Source organism: Oreochromis aureus, linkage group 16 (genome assembly GCF_013358895.1).
Source record: "Oreochromis aureus strain Israel breed Guangdong linkage group 16, ZZ_aureus, whole genome shotgun sequence".
In the NCBI taxonomy this organism is placed as follows: domain Eukaryota; kingdom Metazoa; phylum Chordata; class Actinopteri; order Cichliformes; family Cichlidae; genus Oreochromis; species Oreochromis aureus.
In genome coordinates, this window is record NC_052957.1 from 6,890,695 (window position 1) to 6,912,275 (window position 21,581).

The 21,581-nt window shown below is 39.8% G+C and overlaps 1 protein-coding gene across 1 annotated transcript; it reads right to left on the reverse strand.

Annotated features, from left to right (window-relative positions):
- Positions 1–3,750: 3,750 nt before the first annotated feature.
- Positions 3,751–20,664, reverse strand: wdr75 (WD repeat domain 75). The gene is made up of 21 exons (XM_031726038.2): positions 20,523–20,664; positions 20,130–20,259; positions 19,099–19,164; positions 18,463–18,562; positions 17,906–18,030; positions 17,223–17,293; positions 16,676–16,792; positions 16,498–16,586; positions 15,793–15,951; positions 15,507–15,566; positions 13,782–13,897; positions 13,527–13,702; positions 13,251–13,408; positions 12,474–12,654; positions 9,425–9,519; positions 9,132–9,227; positions 7,962–8,131; positions 6,889–6,948; positions 5,235–5,381; positions 5,034–5,125; positions 3,751–4,318 (listed from the first exon to the last, which is right to left on the reverse strand). The coding sequence occupies exons 1-21, from the start codon at positions 20,606–20,608 to the stop codon at positions 4,108–4,110; spliced, it is 2,505 nt and encodes an 834-aa protein (XP_031581898.1). The 5' UTR covers positions 20,609–20,664; the 3' UTR covers positions 3,751–4,107.
- Between the last annotated feature and the right edge of the window lie 917 nt (positions 20,665–21,581).

Below are 21,581 nucleotides of genomic sequence, written 5' to 3' on the forward strand. Positions count from 1 at the left end.
AACTGGGTCTCCAGATAAGTGTGCACAGCATAAATATTATCTCCTTGAAAATGCCTTAACCTCCTAAGACCCGAACTCTTCCACGCCATGCATTTTTAATTTCTCTTTGATATTTGGGCATATTGGGACCCGATGAATGTAAAAACAAAGAATTACCAGATTTTTTTTTTTTTACCTAATTTTTGTTTCTAAGAAAAATGAGAGCTACATATAAGGATATTCGTTTAAAATTTCGAGAGAACAGTAGCAGTATAATGTCCTCGTAAGTGGATATCAGGTGCTTGTAGAGTAAAATTGAGTATTTTGGTCTAAATAACCCAAAATGTGATGTCCACATATGTGGACGCCAGGTCCTAGGAGGTTAAAACAACTTTCTTAAAATAGGTGAACACAGGTGTGTTTTATTAAAACCCTGTGTTCACCTATTTTAAGAACGTTTTTAGAAAAGAAAAAAACCTTTTATATCTGCAAATAAATCATCAGTGCCTGATCCTACAGCTGATAAGAAAAGGCAAGTGTTAGAGGTTCACATTGCTCAATTTTACAAGTCAGTAATCAGGTGTTTAACTCTATACCCACCCATACACTGAACACCTTTATTACACTTACAGCCTTATTTTCAGCTGGTACACAACGTAACGGAATAGGTTTCAAATAATTTTAAGCGTATATTTTACTTGTTTTTTGTTTGTTTGTTTTTTTAAATACAAAAACAAAATCTGTCAAATATTAAACTAGCCTTTCTTCCTTTATCACCTGGATTCATCAACGGTTAGATTTGGTTAGATTATATGATTTGATTCTAGGTAATGCTATCACTTCCTTTTAATAATCACTACCTGTACAAGAAAAATTCCAGGAAATTTCTTGCTATGAAAATATTTTGCTTTACAGCTGTCAGCAGTTAGCATTCCAAATGTGGATACTTGTGTAACTGGCAGAGAGATCAGAGCAAGTTTTCCCACCAGAAAGCTATTTTGTTTTATGGCGGGAAAGCTGACGGCAGTTGCTATGCCTACTACATGTAATTAGCAAACAGACATGAAAGTGATACAAAGTCTCTCATGTTCATGGGATGAAAAGAAAATCATTTTTCTCTAAGTATCACTGAGCCTCTGCTCGAAGTTTGGCAGGAAAATTTTCCCACCTAAACTTTTTTTGTTGTTATGCTAACTATTGATAGCTTTGAGATTAGCAAACAGCCATCAGAATAATATCAATGTGATGGCTGCAGTTACAGCCACACAGTGGTAATATCAGTGTAGAGGCTTATACATAACACTGCATTCACATTTGTCCGTCTTTAAATATAGGAATTAATTTACAGGATAATAAATAACTGGTTTTGGTTTATAATTAATTCACATACTCACATAACACTGTATTCTAAAATAAGTACGCACATTTTAGTTTACACTGTTATGTATGATTTAATCTCTTTGTTTTCTGAGTTACCTTAGTTGCAGCTGCTCCAGTCCCTTGATTGAGGAGCCAAGAGGTGGAAAAGGGGCGGAGCAAGCCTAGATGGAAAACTGCAAATTGGCTCATTCCATATCTCGGGATCATGGGGGGGGGATTGGAGTTCGTTATGTTAGTTTCAGTTAGGTTTTGTGTGTTTTACCCCTTTTTGTGGGCTGATCAGCCCCTATTTAAGTTTCCCCTTTGCCTCGTTAGGTAGGTCAGTTTGTTTGAGTTACCAGTGTTGTTTGTCGTTAACTTTGAGTAGAGTTCTGTTATTTTGACTTCTTTTATGGGCCCAAGATTTATATTTTCTCTACAATTTAATTAAGTTTGTTTTTGAGTTAAATAAAAAACCTTTTTTTTTTTAACTTTAAAATGTGCCGGGGGTTCCTTCGCTGCTCAGTCCATCACAATCAAGTATCTTGTATAACTCTCTGCAAGAAAATCTTATTTCCTAAAACATTTAAAAATTCTGTTAAGCTAAAACAAAAACAACAATATTTTTTAAGCTTAGGAAAACAACAAGTCATACTTTGATTCTAGGTAATGTCCAGTGATTTCCTCCTAATGGTCACTATACCTGCACAGGAACTATTCCAGGAAATTTTATTTATGAATCATAATTTTTGCCTCATGGCACTTTATAAGATTCTCCAGTACTACAAAATAAATGAGCTCATATTTTTATTAAAATAGTACATTTTACGAGTTTAGATTTGTATAATTCTTTCTGTATTATATTGTGAATCACTCCAGTAGATTTAGGAGATGCAAATCATTTCATTCTATTTTTAAATTATATTTCATTTATATTTTGCACAGCGTTCATAGAATCTTCTGGATTGGGTTTATACTGTAAAAGTATTTATATTACACTGAATTCCAGCTTGAGTTTAGGTCAAATTTATAATGACACGGTCACAGCGGCCTAAGTGTTTTTATAGATACCAACTCAGCTTTACAATCCCTCAATTATATTGAGTCAATAAAGGTGAGAGATAAAGCTTACGACTAGATGAGAATGACCTGGTTTGATCAGTTACTGTGAAAGGGAGTGGTGCTGAAACTGTGACCTGTCAAACGCAGAGATGGTGAAAGGAAACAACAGATGATTTTTCAGCAGTCAGAGCACCTGATCTGGAAAGGAACTGAAAGATGCTGATGTGAAACTGCACCGTCATCCCCAATCCTGCGAAAAAAAACACCATCAGCTCTGCCTGAGATCAGCTTACTCAGGACTTCAGGACTGTGTAGAACAGGAGAGCGTGAACAAACCTTATAGCAGCAGTAATGAGACATTTGGTTGGAGGTCACAAAAAAATAAATTTAAAAAAAAAAAAAAAAAAAAAAAAGGGTACTGATCAAGAACAGCAGCGCCCATGCATCAGCTATTCAATCTTTACATTGTTAAAATCATAACTCGTGACCCTTTGTGAAAGCAGAACTGAATGTGGTTCACAAGCATATACAACCGAAGTTACATATATGACCTTTACCCTTCATTATACTGATAATGGAAAACAGATTGAACTCTGAAGACACTGAAAGTCATGGAAACTTGGAAACTATATTAAAAAACAACCCCCCCCCCACATATCATTTACTTGAGGAGTTTAGCCAAGGTTATTTACTGTAGCTACAATTTCCAGATTCCCTAGAAAGTGTTTTCCAAATTAAAATGGAGTTTAAAAAAAAAAAAAAAAAAAAAAGGAAAAGAAAAAGAAAATTCCTACTTCCTGATGAAATGATCCATCTGGATTAGTGTGTTTGATAATGAAGACGATAAACCATGTTATCTAAAACACTTGAAGTAAAAAATGTACAGCTCTGCTTTGGACGTAAACGGAGAGCAAAAACTAAAACAGCAGCGACGTTTGGATGGTTAAAGAGAACCTGGGATTCTCAGCAACTTCAGAATATTTCTAATAGAGCAAAACGTTCCTTTCATACTGTTAATATTTTCATAGTTGCAGGTCTTTGAAGCACACAAACGTGGGTCAAAACCCTGTGCTTTTTTGGTGCCTCGTCGCTTCATAAGTTCAGGAGAATCAGATCAACTCAACACCTATTCGCAGTGTCACTTATGGAGTACTTAAGTTGTGAAACCACCATGCTGAGCATGGCGGGGATGCTTCTCTGCAGCTGGAACATCAACAGTGGAAATGTCACATTTCTCAAAAACAGCAGATACTGCAGCTTTTTGTATACATGAAAACATGCTGAGAAAACAGATAAGAGGAAATATTTTTATGCTTCAGTGAAAAAACCTAAAAGCAACAGAACTCTGGTTTGGTAAAAATATTTATTTTCCAAAAAAGAAAAAAAAGAATAAGACAAACCCACAAAACAAATAAGGATTGAAAAGAATCCAGACCAAAAATTCAGTCCAGAGTTTTGGCAAGAAAACTGGTGGAAACTCGCGCTCGCTGTACAACAGCGGAGGAAAGGCTGGGAGGGGTTCTATTGTTTGGATGTCATAAACTTGTCCAATAATGACTTGAGGATTGTGTAATCAAATATGTGCTTTGTGTTTGCACAGAGATTTGTTTCCAGTCAGGGAGACAAAGTGGAAGAAGCCCACTTTGACTTTATGGTATAAAACAGAAAACGTCCGAGCTGCTGGTGGAAACCTCGTACAGGCTCTGGTTAGGAGTCCAGGAGGCCTGCGAGCCAGCTGTGATCCAGCTTCCTCACCCTCCTAAGTTCTCTGGCCTGAGCCTTCGTCAGAGCGGGGGCGTCCGACTCTGTCGCCGCCGCCACCAGCTCCGGTTTGGACCTGCTAGATTCCATTTCCTCCTCAGAATCCTCTTCCTCTTTCTCGCTCTCCATTTCCTCTTCTGCATGTGCCTTTTCCTCCCTGAAGCCACGAGAACACCCAAATCCCCCCCAAAAAATTATCAACACCAATGTGACTCTGCATATTTTTAGAGATAAACAGACCTCAGTTTCACATGTGCTGCTGAATCATGTGAAACCTCAGTTTCAATCATATTTTCTTAATCCACACTGAGATTATCAGACCAAACGAGGCTTAAAAGAGTCTAAAAATCTAAAACTTTAATTTGAATAGTCTTTTATTTGAGATCATCTTTTCTTAATGCCAATATTGCCCAGAGTCTCTCGCCTTTTAAGACCGAGCCCTGGCATCTCATTTTAAAGTTTCTCCAGGAAAAATTTTTCATTTTTTTCTCAGAGGTTTTCATTATGAATCTTTCTTATAAATATTTACACTTTTACATCATTTCTTCATATTCCAGTCTGGGTGCTGCACTTAAGTCTGATGTTGATTTATTTTAAACTGATGTGTGGATCATTTTTAAAACCTTTTCCCTGCTTGCTGAATGCATTTTTTGTGTTTTCTGTTTCACTGAGAGATCTACAAATAGCAGCCACACCAGAAGCTGTCTGCAGATACCTGGGAAGATGATCTTGAGCGAAAAATCGGACAAATTTAAACCAGTTATGGATTCTGACTTTTTTTTAGGTCTGATCACACCTTGTGTATACGCTCAGTAGGAAACAAACAACTGCAGCGGTTGTAACAATTATCCAAGAACAGCTAGATTACTGACCTGACGTCTGAGACGGAGATGAGCAGAGACTGAACAAACATGGAGCACAGGTATGAGGTGGAGGGCAGGACGTGAGCCGGAGTCTGCAGGAGCTGGAAAAAAAGGGGAAAAAGAACAACAACAACACTGAAGTCGTAAAACGCCATCGTACATACATACAGCACAAAGGGGACAGGATCCCTGGAGGGACAAACAACCAACCTCTTTGATGGAGGCAGAGGTCTGTGGCAGCGCCGTTCTCTCTGCCCACAGGCTGCTGTCGGAGTCCCGATGCTCCTGTTGCTGCTGTCTGTGTTTCCCCAACAACAGATAGAAAGGCGTCATGGCTACGGTGTCGTCAATCACAAGCTTCAGAGGAGAAAACAAGAAACATGTCTTATTAACGGGAAACGGAGACAAGAGCAGTATTTCTCAGATCTGAGGCTGGGAAAGGAGCTGGATCAACAGATGGCTCGTTCATTGGAGGGTTTTGTAACTTCAGATAAGAACAATGGACCGCTTTCACCCTCCGGGTTCCTTCCAGAAGAAAACAAATGGAACAAAAGCCTCAGTCCAGCTCACAGTTTGACTTTTATTAGCTTTGATATGCTATGCTTCACTGTTCGCTCTCAGGTATCAACTCTGGTCTAATCTACAGCTCAAAAACACTAAACATGCCCAGTATGCAGCATCCTGGGTAATTTAACCCCCACCAGGTGGCCGGTGGCCAGATTAGGGTTAATCTCCATCACGTTTAGGCTTTGTGAGGCCAGTTGTCCTGCTTTATGTGGAACTACTCAGCATTTTCACCTTCTGTCCTCCTCAACAACTTTTACAGCTTATTGGGATGAAATGAGAAAACATGAGTAAGAAGACACAAGACTGAACTTTGGCTTCCTCTTACAATATTTACTGAGCGAGGGAGTTGTAACAGTCATATTCAAACCAAACACATACTTCACGTCTTACTAACATACCCCACACAAACACGACCTCTGTCCCGCATGTGGTTTGTTGGGATCTGGTCACCCCGAGGTAAACCATGGAGAGCAATGGAGAGACTGCACGGGCCTCTTTATTAGCAGTTTCCCACAGATTTAGATCTAATGGACACACTAGTGGGCATTAGATCTAGTATTGTTTAATCCTACGGAGTCCTCCACCTTCGAGGTTCTCCAGCTCGCAGGAGTTCCTCAGAGCAACAGGAGGGCTGTCATCGCTGGTGTTTAAAACAGGAGACAGTAAGGGCAACTGAACTTTCAACAGCGAGAGGTCAGACCTCTCTTCTCTAGTGTCTACTTAAAAAATAAATGCTAAAATTAGCCCCAGAAAAACTTGGGCGGCCCACCAAAGTAAAATGTGTGCGTGGCAAACTGCAAAACAACCATTCCTAATTTTCAGACTTCCACGGCTCATTTCAGAATCTCAAGATCTTCCTTTGTGCCCCAACCAAGCATTTAAACCCAGCTGCACACAGGCTGAAGACGAAGTATTTCCTTCTCTGTGTTTTCACTGATTCTTCTGATCTTTTCTCCCACAGAAAATTAAGAATAACTCTGATTAATTTTGCACCATGGTTCAGTTTCTTGTTTTATAAGCAAATATTTCAGGTAAACTTTAGCTAAATAATGTATTTACTGTAAAAAGCTTCTCACACCCTCTGCAGTACCTTTCCAGCCCGCTGCCGTTTTATAAACACCACCCAGTACATGGAACAGGAAGTTCTGAACAGCATGTCTATTATTGTGGTTGCACTGACCCTTAATTCACACAAGCTCTGAACATAAAAACAATCAGATCAAAGTGTGTGGAAAATGTGTTTCGAGGTTAAATAAAAGTCCAAATGTCTGGTGCAAAACCAATGGGAGGAGCTCACCTGTTTGCTGGATGCCAGCAGCCTGTCCTCCTCGGCCTTGGTGGTGAATGTCATGAGATCCTGCAGGGAAGAGTCCACAGTCAGCATAACGTACTTATTTCTATCACGATAAAAGCATTTCATAAACTATTTATCAAATAATATTCCTTTGGCTTGACTGCATAAACTAATTCTTCACTGCAGACAAGTTGAGTTTAGATAAGGATGTTTACAAAAACTATCAGTTACGAGGTCATCTGCAACCCGGGAGGGATAAACGGCCAGTATCTTATCTCTCCACAAAGTCCAGAGTGATCCTCGGAGCTGTGGAAACGAGTTCAGGTTCAGTCCTGCAGGGACGAAGATTTTACACAGATACATTACAGACTGTCAGTCAGTTTGGAAGTGGAAAAAAAAACAAAAAAAAAAATGCTGTTTGAGCAGACACCAACTCTGGATGGTAAACCTGGAACTCATTCTGGAGCCATTTTTCTTCTTAAACTTTCAAACAAACACCTGTGCCTGCCACACTCATTATTCCCCCTTGGGAATACTGGAAGCACCTCTAAAGCAAATGACTGTAAAGCTGAATTTTTCACATCTACAACTGCCCCTGTACCTTCAGTCAGATGGAAGTGTAGGAATGTCACGTATGTAAAGGTCTCATCTTTTGTCCTAAAATTAGAAGAGAAACTCTTCAGGCCTCGGGGGGTTGGGGGCTCTAAATGAGCTGAGCTATGACATTCCTGCAAGACACGCCATGCCTTTAGTGACCTGAGTGACCTTATAATCAGCAACAAAGCAAGGCGCCAAACAACCTGTAGGTGCAGCGCTCGCTTTAGAGCACTCAAAACTCTCACAAGTCTTTCTTTTAGACTCAAATCCAACAGAGTTCTTTAAATATACTTGCATTTTATATTATAGCAATAAAAAGCAGTGTTTATGATTTAAACTGACTCTCCCTGCCAATTAAAAAAAAAAAAAAAAAAAAAAAAAAAGGCCAACCCGGCACATACGGTAAGCAGCATTAAAGTGGACTTCTCGTTCTGTTTTTTGTTTTTTTTTTGTTCAGCAGAACTTGAAATGTTGTTTACCATCTGCTGAGTGAGGAAGTAAAGCTGAGAGCGGTTCAGCCACTGGCTGCTCTCCTCGCAGCTCTCCAGCATCTCCTCCCTGGGAGCAAAGACGGCCTGAGTCACCTTCCCCGAGCACACAGCCTTACGGGAAAACAGCGGCCGAGGCTCGCTGGGCTTGAACACAAACACTGAAAGCAGGAAAGAGAGAAACAGCGATATAAAACGATTCAAAGAGTCACAAAAGAAATTTTGTGTGGACAGCACCTTTATCTTCCACATTATTGGATGAGTTACCAATTAAGTTTATGTATTAACCTGTCATTAAATACATCAAAAATAACAAAAATTACATTTAGTCCTTTTATTTATTAAATTTGGGCTAAAATTTTATTTTGCCTGTGCATTTATTTAAGACTGTATAAATACAGCTAATTATTACCTTGCTAATTAAGATTCTCATGTTAATTGCTGAATAAATACATAATTAAATTAATGAAATTCCAAATAAATTAGTAAAAATGAATCAGGGATTAATTTAAAATGAAATAAAACCCTCAGTTTAATATATGTTTAAGTTACATTTTACATACTTAAACATATTTAGTTTTTAATATCAATTCTTGATGAATTTCGTGGCAGAATAATTTACTCATGAAGCCAAACTTATCTGATTTTTGTTTTTTTGTTTTTTTTTAAATTGGTGGGATTATTGAAAACTAAGTACTACTACAATTTTATTTTTATTTTGGCATTTTCGGTCCTCCATATCGACTTGCTGCTGTAAGTAAACACAGTTTGGTTCTTTTCTGCGAGATTTCCTAATTTCTATGCTAACATCTGCAGGTAGCTAGTATGTATTCTAATTTTGTGTGTGTGTGTCTGTCTGTATGTTGTGAGGGAGATGCAGACAACATATATATATATATATACTGTAAATACCATATATTACAATCTGTATGACTGTTTTTTGAACAGCGACTCAAAGACAAATTCCTCATTTGTGTCCAAACTCTGCATTAAAGGTAATTCTGATTCTGAGAAACCAGAGTGGCCTTTTTATTTGAGTCAAATTAAACTGGATTTCGTTGTTGAGTCCAATCTTAAGGTTACAGCACCACTATAAGCCAATCAGATCAGAGTTCTCAGATGCCTTTTGTGCAGTTTTAACATGGACGGTCTGAAGCTTACGGTCAGTGGATCCGCTCTGATAGCAAAAGGCAGCCATGTTCTCGGAGAGGGGGTCGACCAGCAGCCGCCTGACATCCATGGAAGTGCTCCACTCCACTGCCAGACCGGACACAGAGGAAGACATGAAGGGCAAAAACAGATGGAGATGTGCAGTTTTTTTTTAACCAGTCAACAGACCTCTCATATCTGAGAGCCTAAGTTTTAAGGATATGTTAGAATCTGTTCAGACTTTTGGGATAAAAATAGTTTATTAAGTTGCACAGAGCACGTCTGTACACAGGGGGAGGTCTTACAAGAGCAGGTGAGGAGGTTCCAGCAGCAGAGCAGATTGCTGGCGGTGGTTCCCAGCAGATACTTGGAACAGCTCAGTCGCCCAAAACAAAGATCACTGATGGAGGGGGGAAAAAAAAAAAAAGGTCCTTTTTATTTATCTCATGGTTAAACAATCTGAAGTGCAATTCCCAACCAACCAGCTCCTCACACCACACATATTTCTCAGGATTAGCTTTCCAATTTTGCACTTAGGAACTTGAAATGAGAACATGCAAAGACCCACTCAGAGCCAAGAGCACAGAAAATCACAAACAGACATTCTCATTAGAAAAAAACAAAAGATTTCCTTTTAAAGTGACTCAGATGAGGTAAAATGTGGTAATTTTAATTATCCCTCAGCAGGCGAGGGCAAACATTAATGACTGAGATCTGGTGACTCAGCTCTGGACATCTATAGGTGGTGGTTATGTAAGGGGTAGCAACGGGCAGCTGTCTAAACATCTGTCCGTCTCTTCACATCTGAATTTCAAATTACACAGAAACTGTGTGCTTATTTAAAGAAAGCTGTCAGAGGGTGACTGACTTTTTGGCCAGAGAGGCTTTACGCATTTTAAGTTCAGACAAACTGAGATTCATGTGAAGTGATTTTAACATTCTGGTTCCTTCATTTTAAGACAAACTGCAAGTCATCTCTTTTTGCTTTTCCTACAAACGTGCTAAAAGCTGACTCTGTTTTTCGGGGATTATTTAAAAAAAAGTGGTACAGAAACCAGCAGCAGTAGTTTCACGTCCTCAGTGACCTCTGTGGGCCTCTTTTGTCAGCTGATTGGAAACGTGCCAACATTTTTGGAGACTTGAGCAGCGTTACGAAACGACAGCACTCATTTTTGCACAGAAGGTTAAAAATCCTTCGGTGCTCTAAGAAACAAAGTTCTGAACTTCTGCCAGGAAAACCTGCTTAACTCGTTCACAACAGCTGCTGGCGGTGAGCTAGTCGGAGCACATCCCCCGTTTTAGCTAAATGTCCACTGTTGCTCGAGTTGCACAGGTTTTACTGTCAAGCGGTAAACACTGAATAACATGTATAGTGACAATAAAGGGCTATTCTATTCTAAAACAAAAAAACTTTACACTACCTACTTACCTGGACTGTATATAAAAGATGGACACAGCCAAAGCGCTGATGCATACTAGTTTGCGAAGCCCTGATTTTGAAGCCTTGACCTAAGTGTCATCACTGTGGTTACAAGCACACATGGTGCAAACTGATAATAAATAAATGTTGCCTTATTTATTTTTACTCTCCTCCAAAATAAACAAAGAAAAAATCTAGTATTGCATTAAATCTTTGTATATAAATGCCAATAAAGGTCTCAGTGGTCGGCATGCAGGGGCCACGGGACAGCAGACAACACCAAGAGAAAAAGATCACAAATGAAATGCCTTTTGAAATGAGCACCTCTCCAACACCGGACATTTTTAAAAGCCGTCTGAAGACACAGCTTTACTCTGTAGTTTTTAAAATTGTGACTGAGTTGTTTTGGTTTTGTGTCTTGTCTAACTATTTCTATTCCTCTATACACCTATATCTATGTCTATATCTATATATCTGGGATCAACACCTTAAAAAAACAAACAAACATTCTCATAAATCCCGACGCATCATTTGAAAAGCCGGTTAACTATGCAGACCGAGAATCCCAACTGTGCACACAGCCAAGCTAACACTTCCTGTGTTTGTTATCTTAACTTCACTGTCTGCAAATATCTCTAAAACCACTGTCAGAAAAAGTCATTTGATGGTTGAACTGAAAATAAAAGCACCATGACACAAATCCTCGTCCAGCAAACCTCTCGGCTACGAGGATAAAACCCCCTGCTGTTGCCCGAGGGCGCGACCACAGCTGGTCAGCCAGTGAAATTTGCCCCGTCAGTGATGCTGTCAACTTTTCCATCTTTAAGGTGTGGTGATAACACCACACGGAGTGTGATTGATCTCCCTGAATCGTTACTAAACAACACAAATTCAGTTTGACATTTTTTAACTTAAAATTAATGGAAAATAAAGAGAGTGCGATGTCACTGCAAGTGAAGTTTAAAGTTTTAACATTTAAGGAAACATTTTTGGACTTTAACTTGGTTTTCTCATTTCTTAAGTTTATTTTTCTAAATACTTTTTTAAACCCTCTATGATACCACAACACATTATTTAACGGGTTAATCTATAATAACACAAAAAATCTGGAAAACTTTTTGGCAAGATTTTGGCAAATTCAACAACCGGTCTTTCAGCCTAAAGCTCTAACTTTAGGCTTGTTGTAAATTTAGCTTTACCGCGTCTGTGTGAAACACCTGTCTGACTGATGGCAGCAGCTGAAGAGACACCGCTTCACCAGTTAAACCTGATAAATAGGTGTAAACAGGTGTGTCAGGGAATTACTGTTATTGGCTTTTTACTAGTGAAAGTTTTGATGGTAACTTGTAACAAACTATTATCACACACACACACACACACACACACACACACACACACACACACACACACACACTATGCTTGTTTTGTCTCTTGGTGTTATTTAAATAAAGACGTCACCATGTATGTTTTATTATAATACATGCTCAGTCTTTGATACCTTGAAAAGGAACGAGGAAACTTGACGGGGTTAACTAACGCTGCAAACTTAAACCGGTCACCGTGACGATGCTGATATTTGACCCATTCTGTGTGTGTGTCTACGCTCTTTGAAGAGGAATGAGGAGACCTGATGAGGTTAACTAATGCTGCAGACTTAAACCGGTCACCATGACGGTGCTGATTTTTGACCCATTCTGTGTGTTTGTCTACGCTCTTTGAAGAGGAATGAGGAGACCTGATGAGGTTAACTAACGCTGCAAACTTAAACCGGTCACCGTGACGATGCTGATATTTGACCCATTCTGTGTGTGTGTCTACGCTCTTTGAAGAGGAATGAGGAGACCTGATGAGGTTAACTAATGCTGCAGACTTAAACCGGTCACCATGACGGTGCTAATTTTTGACCCATTCTGTGTGTTTGTCTACGCCCTGACCTGACAGCTCCCGGCGGCTGCGACAGGGTTGTCAGCAGCTCCCAGGTTGCAGGGCTCCACACGGTCACCACCTCCTGAAAGGCGACGGCTAGCAGAGAGCCGTCAGCCGAGAAGCTGCAGCATTCGGGCACCAGGCCGTGATAGGCTCCAACGAAATCACACAACCAGGAAGGACCTTCATCTGCAAGTCAGAGGAAACAAAGAGGGAGACAGACATCAGCTGAATTACTGTGTGAAGGGAAAATTAGCCACCCTAATTTGGCTTAAACCTCACGTTCAACGTGATGTTCTGAAAAGCTAAACAGGGAGAGCCTGGCACCAACAAGGTGGCCCGAGTCCTAATGATGTACACTACAAAGAAACTTAGAGGAAGACATCCACAGCACAATTTACACTTTGTATATAGTCTGTTTGCATCAAGGACACAATTACAAGAAAAAAAGAAACTTCAATGAACCTCAAAAACAATCATTTTATAGTTTTGCGTGTTGTTTGCTGCAGTGTGGTTTACCACGTGTCGTTTGTCTTTGCCCTGTTGTATCTTTTTATGTTTAAAATGTTGTATTTTATTGTAAAAATATGGTGGGACATTATTTCAAAATAAAATGAAAGCATATATAAAATTTTATATCATAATTTTTATTTCTATAAAAATAAAATAAATCTTGAACTGTTAATCTGAGGTGGACGCCAGAAAATTCCAAACCTCCATTAGACAGTTAATATTATGAGAATTAAGGTGGCTGGCTTTTTCGGTTGACTGCTTGCCGTCTGTACCTTCTGTGTGGGCCGGAGCGGCGAGCTGCCAGGCTTTGAAGTGTCCGTCTTTGCTGGTGGAGACCAGCAGGGTGGTCTGGCTGTCGGCGGTCTGGCGAAAGGACATGGCGGTAATCTGGGCGTCGTGGGGGGCCGAGATGGTCGTGTTCAGCACAAAACTGCACGTGACAGGGGTGTGGTTGGTTATTGTTACACAGTTTTCATCACATTACAGAGAAACCTCAACTGACCCTGCAGCCCACAGACAAACAGCTGTAACAGCTGTAACATCTGTACCTCTGCGTCTGTTCATCGAAAGCCCACAGCTTCAGGTTCAGCTCCAGCTCAGCAGCTTTCTGATGCCTTTCCTCCACCGTTGCCAACCACAAGCCGGAGGCATCAAACGCCGCTTTGACCACCTCGAACTGCTGCAGGCCCGATTCATGAATGTACTCCTGCTGCACGATGTCCAGCTGTGGGAGAAACAGACAATGTTAACCTAGTTTCCACACTTTCAAGTCTACTCAGGTTTGTGACCTGCTGAAAGCTTACATTGTACAGCAGTTTGTCTCTTTGGAGCGAGTAAAACTGCAGATGTCCGGGTTTCCCATTTAGCACCAGAGCTTTGCTGCGAGGATCCATCATCAAGTCTGTCCTGATGCTGTCGCCTGAGCAAGAAGACAAGTTTAAAGAAGATTACATACATACCCCACACACTCAGACATTATTTTATTTCTTTCTGATACAAACTTATGAGGTCATTAATTCTGAAAAGACATTATTGGCAGGTGACGAATGCATAAAGAAATGTAAAAGGTAAAAAAAAAAATAAAAAAATTTTAAATTACATTTCCTCCACTCTCACATTACCAGTTAATAACTGTTAATGGTTTTCCCTGCTTGGTGCATCTGTTAAAAAGTTTTTTTTTTGGTTCTTCTTTTGTTTTAACATCTTTATCATGAAGTAAAGTAAATTTCTATTTCTTGCACTTAGGTTTTCAAATCCACTTGTGGTTTTTCCTCAGAGTGTGGCGGTTTCTCATATGACGTCATGCGCACATCGCCTGACTGCTGTCCGCCACGCTGAGTGTGTGACCGGTCCAGCAATCATCGTGAGAAATGTGAAATATTAGCAAGTTTACTGAGCTTATTTATGACCGGCGGGAACACTGTCTGATGTCTGTGCCTCGCTTCCGGACTTTTGCAGCAGACGATGAGATGTTAATCTGAGAGTTAAGAAGAAATTTGGGATTGCACTAGTTGTGGTGAAGGAATGTTTCTATGGTGTGAATATTGAATAACGTGTTCATACTGATGCTCACGCATGGTGGCGTGTTGACCCTATGTTCAGCGTTGCTGACTGTCATCTCCACTGGTTATGCTGTTGCGCCATGTTTTCTCTGCATGGTGAACTCAGCTTTCCTGTTCCAACCACTCCACCTACATGCAGCGTCATCCACTTTGAGATTCATGCCGCTGGTTTTGTGGAGGATGTCTGTGTAGGCTGCGTACCCATAATCCTCCACTCTGTGTGAGAATACACCTATGCAAATGGACTCTAATGTAGTATCGATTCGTCACTGCCCTTTTCAGTTTGAATCACACTGTTTGGATTCCTCCGTTAGGTGACGCAGTTACTGTGGTAACCGCATGCTGATCCCGACAGATGCTGAAATCTTTTCCACTTCACGCCTGCATTTATTTTATATTTAAGCTCCTTAAGGCATCATTCTGAAACTGTCATTCGCTGAGCTCTTTCACTTAATTTCCAGCACTATGGTGACTTTTTATGCACAATTCTTTTTTTGCGGCAAATTCCAACAACGACTTTTCTAACTTGTGCTCATGTTTATGCAGGTTCAAAAACATGTTGCAAGTACATTTTAGGATCACTTTTAGTGTAACATACACCTCAGCAGTGTTACTGATGCTAAAAATTTATGTTATTTAGAAAATAAGCAAAAAATTACTGGCTCACTGACTTCCTTTCTTTTACATTCTATAATGAAGTCTATGGTGCAGATCATGACCTATTTTCTACTTAAATGAGCTCCTTTGGTATATTTTTTTAAACTTTCAGAGTTATTTTGTTTTACGATATTGCACTTATTTTTGTTTTTCACGTGTTGGCTTCCGTACTTTAGGGATCAATAAAGCACATCTGAAATTAACAATAAAGGCTACATGTTTTCCTAGAACTGCACAGATCATTTACATGATGTGTTTATTATTTATACATAAATCATGCTTAAAAGTCACCTTACAGTATGTACTCACCTTTGACCAGGCCCTGAATGACAGCAGACACTTTAACACAGCTCTGGATGATGGTGATCTCTATAAGGAAGGGAAACAAAACCTTCAATAAACAAGCAGAAAATGAGTTTGGAACCTAACGCGTTTAACTGCGTTTTATTTGAGTGACTCAAATGCTCTGAAATCAATTTGGTGAAATCTGAGAAGTGCACAACTTGATCTGAAAGAATAGACCAAGTTCACTGAATGTCACTGATAATAATTTGTGTGCATTTGCATTGAACTCCTGCAGCCTGAGACTCCTTACTGTTGTCGCTGTGTGAGGTACAGAATAGCGATCCATCAGGTGACACAGTGATGTGAGTGATGGCGGCGCCCAGGCGGGGCAGGAAGTCCCGCTCGCTCTCTTGCTTGTACCTCCACTGGATGAGCACAGACTCCACACCTCCACTCAGCAGGTTGGTCCCTGACAATACAAAATAAATACATAATTAAAACCGTAACACACAGAGGAGTGATTTCTGTTTGTTTTCTTGTTCCTTGGAAGAATATATATACATGTGCAAGTTCATGCTGTGTTAGTAAGTTGGTTTGGTCTGTAAAAACTGCAACGACTGTAACAAACGTGGATGAGTTCAAGAAATTGACAATATTTTTACTTTTTGAAAGTCCTTATTCAGAGTTTAGTTGATGCGTTTTCCTTTTCTTATTATACTTTCGATCATTTGATTTAAAAAAAAAAAAATCTAAATATATCACCCCTACTGTTTTGACCCAAGTTAAAAAAAAAAGTTAAAAGTTAAAAAATAAAGGAGCAGAAAGAAAGTTAAGCAAACAACTTTAAAATTATTCTACTGGCTCACTCAACTTCTGCAAATTTAATACCCACAAAAAATAAAAAAAAAGACAAGATATTTTACTACCATTTAAATTTTTATTTAAATTTCAGACTATTAAGGACTTCCTAACGATCGCGGGAACTCGTTAATAACTATAACACAGTTATGAATACCTTCTGGAGTGAAGCAGAGCGAGCTGACGGCGCTGTGGTGCCAGTGCAGAGTGGAGTACGTGTACTCCTTCTTGTGGTTAAAGTTTCTCCTGAAAGGATGAGCAGGAATGTCAGTTTTAAGAAGTTTAAGATGTGGATCATCGTTATAACTGCGTTTGTTTCTGTCGAGGTCCCTCACCACAGGCGGATCTTCCCGTCTTCGTGTCCCGTGGCGATGCAGTCATCTTTCGGGTGACAGGCGACACATGTGAATGTGTTCCAGCCGCCCTTCTTGTTGTCTTCTTTCAGGAAAAACCTGAAAACCAGCACCAGGACAGATGTTTGGTGTTACTGAACATCAGCCAACACGACTCATGGCCTTTGTCATTTGTGACAGCAGCACTGCTTCTCTCCATGACAAAAAAATATAAAACACGATAACTTTTTAAAATTAACATCTAGCTCAGCAGCTCTAAAAGTTTTTTAAATAATATACAATCTCTGACACTTAAAGTACTTTCTCCTGATTGGCTCTACCTCTCAAACACCAGGTGGGTGGGGCTTAAGTACCTGATAAGACCACATAAGGGACCTTTTTCTCTTGTGTGAAACTGAGCGTTCAGAGCGGCCTGAAGCCTTAAAAAAAACTCTAAAATAATCATTCAGCATTGGAACAAGAGACATAAATAATAGGAGCCTGAATTTTAAAAATATAAGTCACCTCCAGTGACCATCTTCACTCTCACCTGTACGACTTCTGCTTCTTGAAGAAATAGACCTCCAGCTGCAAGTCGTTCACTGAAGCAATAAATTCTCCCTGTGAAGATTAAAGTGGGCGATGAGCATCAGACACATTTGGATTTAAAACATTTCAGTCTGAAGTAAAGTTTGAACTGTTGTCTGCTAAACAGTGAAGTACAATGATAAAGAGTTTTGGACTTATAACACGCTGAAGTGTGCACATGCTCCTTTGAATCAACATTTCTGCTTCCTCAGGCAGACTTCTTTGGCACATTCATGTCACCAAAGTCTGGTCCTTTAATAATTTGTATTTTCTCTGACAACAATGAGACTGACTAGTGGACAATCCCTGGCTCTTATTTTGAAAGTTGCAGTTCCACCTCCACTCCTCACTGCATTTGTATTTCCTTGCCTGCAGAGGGAGAACTGGTTCATGTGGTGCTGGGCAAGCAAAGAACACAAGCTGCAGTCCAAGACGGAGGATCTGAAAGCTAATGGAGGACGAGGGACTCACTGGGAACAGCTTATCCACTAAAGTAATATGCAGCACAGAAGCATTAGTTTTCTTTCATATATTGCCCTCTAAAATACTGTTTCCTCAAGAAACTTCAGTTTTCAAACTAAAGTTCCTGGCAGATTAAGTCGAGGTCATGAGTTCTTGGTATCAGCTGTGGCGGCGTATACGTACCCCTCTGCCAAAGGCGATGGCTGCTGGGTTGGGGTTGACGCCGCTGAGTACAGCAGAAAGTTCTCGAGCCTCCACCAGTTGATCTCCACTCTGTGGCAGATGGACCGCAACCAGCTGGAAACGCTCTGCAAACACAAAAATCTGCCTTTTTCACACATTCCCACTCAGTGACCTCTAAACAACTTTCTTCTTCCCACATCTTAAAGCTCGTCCGAGGACGACCTGGTGACTCCTACACATTGAAACTATTCCAAAACAAGCAATAACATTCAACATGAAGAGGTATGACACATCTGGAGGCATCTGCCTGGCTATTTTTTTCCTAATATTTGACTTCTTGCCCTGAGAAGCATCACTCTGTTATTTTCCCCCTTGGTGCGCCCTGCAGTAGCCTGTGATTAAATAAATATCACACTTTATTAATAAACCTTGTTTTGGGACTCTTCATACTTTCATGCAGTGCTCCTTTACCCCTCAGACGGGGGCGTAACAGATTCACACTGAGCTCTAAAAACTTTACAAACGGAGTCTGAGTGGCGCTCTGATGTCAAACTTACCCGCTCTTTTTTCGCTCGGCATGGACGTAACAATAAAGATGACGTTTTCATGTTTGGCAGAGGCGTAGAAGGAGTAGATTGGGTATCCAATGACACAAGTCTAGAAGAGACCGCACAGCTGTCATGCATCTGAGAAACATGGACTCTTAAACTGGACCCACAAACCTCATCATAAACACCTCTACTCCTTTTTCTGCTGAATCTCCATGTTTTGTAGCTAACTAAAGGTGAAACAATTCATTTATATGAGAGTTCATTTAAAAAAATATACATAATTAGTTAAATAATTCAGCCACAAGGACATACAGAGGAAATGTTTCAGAACTAATGCAAAAAAATTCTGATAGCTGAAGAAAATTCAGTTATGCAGTCAAAGCACAGAAGACAGAACAAATTTCCTTTATTATCCGACCACATACTGTCTGTCATGAGCAGGAGGATCATCTGCATGTTCGCAGACTGATCACAGGTGCCCAGCTCAGTCTAACTGTTTGAAGGCTGCCTAATAATAAATAAAACCCTTCATTTCACTTTTATAAACAGAGATAAAATAGGAAAGTGTGTGTTGCAGCTGGAGTTTGATGATCCACAGTGACAGAAAAGACTGGAGAGAAACAACAAGACTCAACATCCAACCTTAATAAGAATCCCATCTGTGAAGTCCCAAAGTCTGACAGTGCCATCTAGCGATGAAGAGTAAACCTGCAGCACAACACAAGCACAGTGTGAGACATAACAATGAATTGTATTTATATAGAAACATATTTTTTTAAAAAGAAAAACAATAACAATAATAATAATAATAATAATAATAATAATAAAACAAAAAGTACAGACAATAAAAACAATTAAAAAATAACGGAGGGAAAAAATAGGCTGCTGCTGAAAAGGAGGTTTAACAAACTTGACCCAGAAAAGCTGATCATCATTAGCTCAGTGAACTCCGAATTAAGCTCGTGTATGAGTCGTAGAAGAAAGCCATCGTGGATGGAGCAGAAAGTAAGAGTGCTGAGTCTCCATGAGCATGTACTCAAAAAGCCTCCACGGTAAGCTGCTCTCAATCCAATAGAGCACTTTTGGGATGTGGTGGAACAGGACATTTCCATCATGGATGTGCAAGAGACACATCTGCATGTTATCGTGTCAACATGGACCAAAATCTCTGAGGCATGTTTCCAGCAGCTTTTTGAATCTGTGCCTTGAAGTAAGGTAGCTCTGAAGACAAAAGGTGGTCCAAAGGTGTACCTAATAAAGCAGCAGGTGAGTGTATGAGCAGCAAGAGGGGAGGAGTCAGGTACCAGGAATGGTTCACAGGCTTCATTTCCATGATAACTTACTCAGAGTTTAAGTTAGGGCTGTTTCAGGAACAGAAAATCAAGAGTTTACTTACTTTGCTTTCTGGCCTGAACCAACAGTGTACAGAGTGAGTAATGAGGATAACGAGTAAGTAAACAAATAAAAAGAGACCTGAGTCTTGTTTGATCAGAGCTGTGGGATTGAACTAAACTGAATAAATAATAAATAATTACGTTACTCATAAAGAAAAAGTGGCTTCAGCAGCTATTCTGCTGCTTCCTGTATTTTCTAACATTAAATGAATATCAGCGAGTTTCCGGATGAAGACATCTTGAAAAAAGTCGTTTTTCTAGGTGGAGAGGTGACTGTACCTGTAAGTGGTTTGAGGGTCTCAGCAGCACACCTGTTACCAGCCCGGTGTGACCCCGCAGCTCGTGGATACACTCCTCTGTGGAGGTGCTGAACACCTTCACAGCCTCTCCGGAGGCGCACAGAAGGAACCTGCAGCGACACAAATATGAGGAAACAAACATCAAACAAATATGTAGGGACCGGAACACAGCTCAGTCTGGGTCTGTGGCTCAGTCAGAGTCACAGAGCTGAGACGAGCTGCTGATACTATGCTGTAAACAGCAGCAGGAACATCCAGCAGCTTCTCAAGCTAATGCTAACAGCCTCAGCTCTGACGCTAACATAAACGACACGAACCGCGCGAGACTTTTCCACTAAATATGAAACATCCACAGGTTAAAACACTCGCTCACCTGGAGTCGTGGGTTATCACAGGATCCCTGAAGTTTAATTTACTGCCGCCGCAGTGAACCACGCGGATATCCCCGTGTTCAACCATGTTTTTACCGGAGTGAACTCTCACCTCTGAGCGCTGCTCCTCACTCGGTCAGCCGTTAGCACCACTTCGTTTAACACGCGCCCCCTGCTGGATAGGAGGGTTACCGTAAGAAATACACACAACACTTCTATAACTTCAAATTAATAAATAATAAATAATGAGGAGTTTAAATTGTATTTAAAAGTTTCCCACCCTCTGCCATTTTGTTACATATGCAGAAAGTCTCATACCACAAAATCTTTATTTAATGGTTAGAGTTTTTATTTGCTCTTTATTGTATTACATTGATATTTTTATTCAGCAAGAATTTTATTTAACTTTTCTATTTAAATGTGCCACCTCCTTTGTATAGTTCTGTCTTATCCTAATCAGTTATTCTACGTTTTGTAAGCTTTTTTTTTTGTTATAAGGTAAGGATGAGATGTACTTTATTTATCAGGGAAGAATTTGGAAAATTATAATCAGAATCAGAATCGGAATCAGAAGACTTTATTTATCCCCAAGGGGCAATTAACAAACAACAGAGCACCATAACGTTGAAGATAAGGACAATAAGAACAGGCAATAAGAGTGAAATAATAAATACACAGAATATACAGTATATACAGTTTTAAAACTACACAGTTTTAAAATTAAAGTGACTGAAAGGTGAATAAATAGCTGTAAGTGACTAAAAGTGAATAAAAGTGAATAAATGGTATGTAAGCCAATAATGTAGACTAGAGAGTGACAAAATAAATGTCTTAATAAGGTAAAGACAGAAAATAAAATAAGTGTTAATTGATTTTTTTTTTTTAAAGAATGTACTGTACGAAGATTTTGCCCCTGACAAATATAGCCTAATACATAATATGGAAAAATTAACAGGAACAACTGCTAACTGTATCTTTAGCAAAGTACACATATTTTTATTTATGATTTAAACTAGCAATATATTTCAACATATACATTCTGTGGCTTATGTACTGTGTTT